This window comes from Lycium barbarum, chromosome 4 (assembly GCF_019175385.1).
Source record: "Lycium barbarum isolate Lr01 chromosome 4, ASM1917538v2, whole genome shotgun sequence".
NCBI lineage: Eukaryota > Viridiplantae > Streptophyta > Magnoliopsida > Solanales > Solanaceae > Lycium > Lycium barbarum.
In genome coordinates, this window is record NC_083340.1 from 144,579,803 (window position 1) to 144,587,150 (window position 7,348).

General features: G+C 34.9%; 1 protein-coding gene across 1 annotated transcript; it reads left to right on the forward strand.

Annotated features, from left to right (window-relative positions):
* Positions 1-4,308: 4,308 nt before the first annotated feature.
* Positions 4,309-5,978, forward strand: LOC132636814 (ethylene-responsive transcription factor ERF037-like). Its single transcript, XM_060353844.1, has one exon. The coding sequence runs from the start codon at positions 4,594-4,596 to the stop codon at positions 5,767-5,769; it is 1,176 nt and encodes a 391-aa protein (XP_060209827.1). The 5' UTR covers positions 4,309-4,593; the 3' UTR covers positions 5,770-5,978.
* The last annotated feature ends 1,370 nt before the right edge of the window (positions 5,979-7,348 follow it).

Below are 7,348 nucleotides of genomic sequence, written 5' to 3' on the forward strand. Positions count from 1 at the left end.
AGAAACAAAAAAAGTTTATTTTTAAAACGTAACAATTAATGAAATTAGATAAATCTAAATACGATAAACTTACCAATGCCTCGTACTGCCCCGCGAGTGCTGAATATCCTACATCCCTAGGGGGACGCAAAGCTGGGTTGCCGATCAATCGGCGTGTGATCTGATGATACCAGCGCATGTAATGCTCAATGGGAGTCAAATGGCTGACCACCGCTAAAGTGCCCAACTTGTTCTCCCAACAGTGGAGTTGGACATCCCGGTCAAAGCCCGCTGTCCACCTCCTCACATAAGGCATGTCAATCTCGAGGTGATGCCTAGGTACGGGCTGAAAAGGCAGCATCCTCTCCCACGCCCATAACTGTAAGCGATATTAGAAAATACGATTTTTTAGTTTCCATTTCAAGAGGTTTGTTGACATTACAGGAACGCACACTTAAATATTACCTGGAGAAGAGCAAAAAATCCACACACATCTCTGACAACACCAATAGACGCTCGGCACAAGCATCTGTAAAGATACGCCAAAACAGCACCGCCCCAGCTGTAGTCTCCTAAGCGGTTCAGATGCTCCAAAAAAACCAAGTAACGTAAACTGACAAAGGTACCCGATGAATTGGAGAACAAGATGCCCCCGAATATAATAAGCAGGTACAAACGGGTATGACGATCAACATCGTCCTGCGGGGTGCCGTCGCCAACCGGATCCAGACCCTCCAAATAAGTGCATAGTGCACTAAGCTGAACCCGACTCTGTCCGAATATCTGGGCCGCGGCATCAGGCACGAAGTGGGTGAGCCTAGTCAACTCTATCACCCACGTCCGACCAGGAGGAGGCTCGTACCGAGTGTACAGTGGCTCTCCATCAACCCGCAATCCAAAGAGGACCTCTACATCCTCAAGTGTAATCGTGGCCTCACCAGTGCGAAGATGGAAGGTATGTGTCTCTGGCCTTCACCGCTCAACCATGGCCGTGATGAGCGCCCAATCATGCTGTACCCGACCAACGGACACGCAACGGTAGATGCCGCCCCGAATCAATATCTCCAACACGCGAGGGTGTGGGGGGTGCTCGCGTAAAAGAGTCCACACTCTCTGCAGCCTACGGGGACGGAGCCTAGTAGATATCCCTATAGTACCGGCCCATAATAACTCTAACCTATGATTGTCTTGCAAAGACAATACAAATCTATCAGCTGGCCCCGGGTGATCATCGGCCCCAGGGGGAACATTCGGATCCATGAAAGAGTCCGGTCTGTACAAACTAAATTAGTCATTATTCTTGAAATGAAAGATAAATTATATTAACTAATCAAAATTTAGCAGTAATATTTGTTTGGAACTCTATTTTGAATATGTGATATATTTTTAGTTGACCAAATAGCCAACACAACTACAATAAAATTAAACTAAGAATTCATATTCGTCGACCACATATTTTCCTATAAACTTTACAATTTTATCGTTAGCTTATGTATTTATGAAAAGAAGAATTTTAACTATTCTTTTTAAGATAATTTTTTTTTATTTAACATATATATTCATGCTTTTAAAATTGTATAGATTAACATTTCATAATCGTTTACAACTTGTTTGGGTGGTTGTTACCTATTGTATTATATTATGTTGTTAGTATAAATAAAATGTTTGCTTTGATTGCTACTTTAATTTTATTGTTATGTAACGACGAGAGGTTCTATTTTATGTAACCACTGATTTGGTCCTATATAATACAACATAATACGATAAATGTCAAAACAATACATAACAATCATCCAAACAAAATGTTAACAATATAATAATTCATTACCAATCAACTTCTTTCAATTCATAAAGAATATTTAACAAATACTCAATTAACAAAATAATAATTCATTAACAATTCATAAATAATTAACCAAATTCAACTCATAAACATATAACAAATTAACAATGTTAACAATTCATAAATAATTAACCAAATTAACAACTCATAAACATATAACAAATTAACAATGCATAAACATTTAATAAATTAACAATTCATAAACATTTAACAAATAATGAATTAAACAAAAAAAAAAAAAAAAAAGGGCACAGCCACTGCCCGATCAAAGCAAAAAAAAAAAAAAAAAAAAACGAAATTTGTTTTTTTTTTTTTTTTGAAAATTAAAGACGATTAAATATAAAACATGCATGCAATATAATGTATATAATAAAATAATAACAAAAGTCATAGTAGAAAACCTTAATCGAAGATTTTTTGTAGAGTTATTTTAATCGAGTTGTACGCCGCTTTTTCTCAAAATTCGAACTTAGAATCTTGCTCCTTGACTTGAATATACCGAGAATCTAAACTTTCTGGATGAAATTTAATAGAAAACGATGTTTTTAATGCGTGGGGACCACCTTGGCTCGCCTCCAATGGCGTTTTTAATTTTTTTTGCCACTGGAGGGGCCAGTGGTGGAACCCGATCGAGTTTATAGTGGAGGACTATAACGCATGATTTTACTGCGTTATAGGAGAGAGGGAAACTCCTATAACGCAGTAAAATCATGCGTTATAAGTGATACCGTATTTAGTATAGCGCAGTATTTTACTGCGTTATAGTACTTAACGGGTCCGTCTCCGTTAGTATTATAGCGCAGTAAAATACTGCGCTATAGATACTTTAGTAACTTTTTTTTTTTGTTAGAGTCTTTTAGTTCAAAATGTTTTTTTTGAGTCATTTTGATTCCGGAGCCACCCCGCACATTGTTTTAATTAATGCTTCTCATTCAAGTCTCCTTCCCTTTTCGCATTGTCTCTGAATTTGAGTATTGATTAATAGAATATTAATTAATATTTAATATCAGATTCTATGTAGTAGTTTCAATCTATTTCTCTGGTTGTGTGCTCTGTAATTAAAAGGACTGATGGGTAAAGGCTTTGGTCGGTTGTGATGCATTTCTTTGTCTCCCGTCAGTCTCTCACTCTTCATAAAATAAGGGATCTACAGTCTACACCATAAATTTTTTTGGTTGACCACCTGATATTTAGAATTTACTCATTGAATTATTTTAAATTTATGCGGGACAAATTTCATTGAAGAGAAAACGCTTTTTTTTTTTTTTTTTTTTTTTTCATTTTCTGTAGTTCTAACAAAAGCTTAAAGGTGACGATCTTATTCACCCCCACTACATCTACTATGATAAAGTACGTACGAACCCGAGGCCTCTAACAAAAGGGATGGATTTCATCTCCCCCCCCCCCCCCCCCATAACATCTACATTAGTCTGCGTGAAAATTTACTCTTTCTGTCCTAATTTTCATTGACACTTATCGCTTTTCGAGAGTTAAATGAGTTGTTCTTTGATCTTAATTTTTACATATATCTTTTAAATATTTTAAATTATTAATTGGGGTGACTTATACTACTTATAAAATATGTAAATTTTATTTTGAAAAATTTAGAGATTCTATGTTCAAATACGCTGTCAAAATTTAAGAAGTTTGACTCACGAAAAGTAAAAAGTATCAAACAAATTGGGACAGAAGGATTACTCGCTTAGATCACTTAAATTAGTATAGGTTTTATATACTCAGAGGTGTATGTAGCCTTCAAGGTGGGGTTCAATTGAACCCTTAAATTTCGACGCGAAATACAAATTTATGTATTAAAATTTATTAAAATTGCAATAAATAGTAAACATCAATTCATAACTTTTAAAATACAATAGGTTCAACTAAGAATCCTGAAAGGCTAGAACCCTAGATCTACCTCTTTATATGATGATGGTATATATATATAGAAGGTTACACCATCAAATAAAAGTTGATTGCAACTATTTCTATATGCAAACATTAGTTGGTAATCTGAAGAAATAAAGATACTCATCTATATAAAAGGTTAAAGTACACCAATAGTATAATAAATTTTTATACTGTTTCTACATTATGCATACAACTTAAAATTATTTTTATAAAAATTATTAATAATTAGTAACCTGATAAAAACTAAAAGTAACTTGCTATCACCTGTAAAACTATACAACGAACATAACTTAAAATCTTAAATAAACACTTAACATAGAGCAGAAGTATCACTATTTAATGTTACTTTTGACAATACATGTATAGTCATACTTCCTTATAGCAGTCACTCGTTATAGCAATATTTCATTATAATAGTTAAATTTTCTTTCTAATCAATCTCATAATATATTTTACCGTAATAATATTTTACCTATAACAATAAGCATAATATTGGAAACAAGTCTGCGAACACATTCACACTTGTTTCCAATATACGGAGTAGTACATTACAGCTATGTTACAACCTAAAAATATATATTTCAAGAAAAGAACTCTCTTGCAGCTCTGTCCCAGCTCTTACTATATATAAACCAGCCTTCACTTACAAAAAAAATCAATTCTCTCTCTCTGATCTCTTCTCTTCACTAAAAAAATAGTACTTCATCATTTCTCAACATCTCTGTATAAACACACATCTTTATAATTTACAACAACTACACTGCGTATCAGCGTTTGTTGAAGTTACCACAACTGCCTACAAAACACAGAGCAAAAACAAGTGGAAGAAAACTTCAAGAAAAGGCATTTTTCATACATTAACAATGTCTTTAGAGCTACCAAATTATTCAGAAACTGAATCTATGTGCAACTCTTCATGTTCACCTTCATCTGTTATTCTTCATCATCCACTTCCACAAATCAACTCAAAAAATCGACTCAAAAGATGTGGAGATGAACAAGAAGAAAACAACGATGATGGCAATATAGTAAATTGCAAGAAAAATGGTGGCAAAACTAATAGTAATGATGGGAAACATCCATCTTACGTTGGTGTTAGAATGCGCGCGTGGGGTAAATGGGTGTCTGAAATTCGTGAACCAAAGAAGAAATCTCGTATTTGGTTAGGCACTTTCGCCACGCCCGAAATGGCGGCGCGTGCACACGACGTTGCTGCTATGTCTATTAAAGGAAACTCAGCTATACTTAATTTCCCACAATTTGCCGATTTATTGCCAAGACCTGTCACGTGCTCCCCACGTGACGTTCAAGCTGCTGCTGTTAAAGCTGCTCATATGGAACATCTCATTCCAAACTCATCGGAATCTTCGCCCGACGTGTCGATGACGTCATCATCGTCGTCGTTGGTTTCGGGCATTTCCTCGTCCTACGGCGACGAGGAGTCGACACTGCAGCCAGAGGCAGCGGAATCGATGACGTCATCCTCGTCGTCGACAGACAAGAACAACAATAGCATGCTCAATGTAGTCCCACAAGTGGAGTGTGGAGAGAATAAGATGTATGCTCACCTTACTCCTACTTTTGTGGGGCCGTCATCCTCGTCGTCAGACATTTCCTCGTTGTCAACAAACAAGGACAACAATAACATAGCTAATATAGTTCCACAAGTGGACTCTGAAGAGAATAGAATGTACGCAGACCTTACTCCTATCTTTGTGGGGACGTCATGCTCGTCGTCGCTGTCATTAATTTCGGGCATTACCTCTTCATGTGACGAGGAGTTGACGGGGCCGCAGGTTACTGCGGCGCCGCAACAGGAGGAGCTGAGCGAGATAGTGGAGCTACCAAGACTCGGTACTAGTTACGACTCAGTTGAGTCAACTCAGGAAGTGCTGAGTTTGTTCGAGTCAGATGGATGGTGGGACTATGGAAACTGTGAATATTTTTTTGGTGAAGAGAATAATATTAGTAGTATGGGATTTACAGGATTAGAAGCTGTGGTATCAAGCAGTTTTGAGAGTTTTTTATGGCAACATTAGAATAAAAAATGGTGTGTTCTTTTCTTTTTTGCTAATCTTATTTTTATTTTAATTAGTTTATACTTTTGCTTTGATTTAGGTATACTATTGATCAAAGGGATGAACTTTATACGTTTCTTGCATCTCAAGCAGTACTTTTTGCCAGTTTGCTATGGCATTTTACAGCTATTGATATTCTTTATGATATGGTGAAAAAGACTATTGGATAATCTCTTTGTTTTTAATTTTTTTTTAAATTTTGATAATATCTTTGATTTTTCTCCCCTTCTCTCTTTTTCTCTAATCATCTAATGTGGAAAGGACATTTAGAATTATCGAATTTGAAGTGAGTTATTTTATGGATTTAGACTGTATATACTGATAGGGTAAAAAAGTTTCACACGATAGGTGTAACTGTGTAGGTGTTAATATAGCACATTTGTTACTATCATTATTGCGATACTGATTAATGTTCATCGTAGCTAGATGCAAATACAATTAGCATTTCCGTAATTGGGAAATTTTATCTATTTTGTATTTATAATGCTTTGATGACATGGCTGTGGTAGCAAATCCTTTTTTAGTTCGGTTAAAATTTAAGTGTGAACAAAAAATTCAAAATTTCTTCTTTTCTTCTGTTGATATAATTTGCTGAATAATTCCCCCGACAAAAATAAAGAAAACATCATGCTGATACTTGTTTGCAGGGCCGGAGCTAGGTTGGGCCGAGGGAGATCCAAACCCCCTTTGGCGAACAATTACACTATATATAAAAGGTTAAAATTATTTTTTATGTATACATAATAGATGTTGACCCCCTTAGTTTATTCGCGTGTTTACTTCTTTATATTTTTTAACCCTTTTAGTAAAAATCCTGGCTTTGTCGCTGCTTGTTTGATTGTAAATATTTGATCTAAGATTTTTCTGAAAGATCGTATATACTCTTGCATTGCTTATTTAGGCTTTAAGAAAATATTTGAAATAATTTATATATAATCTTTCATAAGTAATTTAATCTTGTAAATGTATTTTACAAAATCAGTAGTTGGAAAGCACTTGTTTAAAAGTATTAGGAGTACCTACATTATATGATTATATGGTAACAGCGAATCATCACTTTAACCTTTTCGTTTGGTTGACGAAATTTCAAGTCGTGTTAACTTTTAAATTGTAACTTTTTGTCTAAAAAATAATTATCTTCAAGAGATTTGGAGAACACTCGTCGTTCTTCTCTTCCTGCTCTTGATTTGTGGTTGTTTTCATAAACTAAACTCTAAGTCAATCCTTTAAATATTGAAATGAAGAACAGATCAATATTATTTTAGTTGACGCGTGTTATAATTAATAATACTAGTCAGTACGTTTGATATTAAGTGGTCACACCCCAAATTATATTCAAGTAGCGTGGTGATTAATTTAGGATCAGTCAATTTGTAGACGTAAATACCAAATTGTGGAGGTAGATGCTTGAACTAACTCCATGTCGTACCATTTTACTCTTTATTAGTTGGAAGAAGCCAATTAATTCGGATACGCGCAAAAGTCTCACTTTTAGAGTAAAATGTATTTTTTATTAAAGAAGATTTTTATTTCACGATTT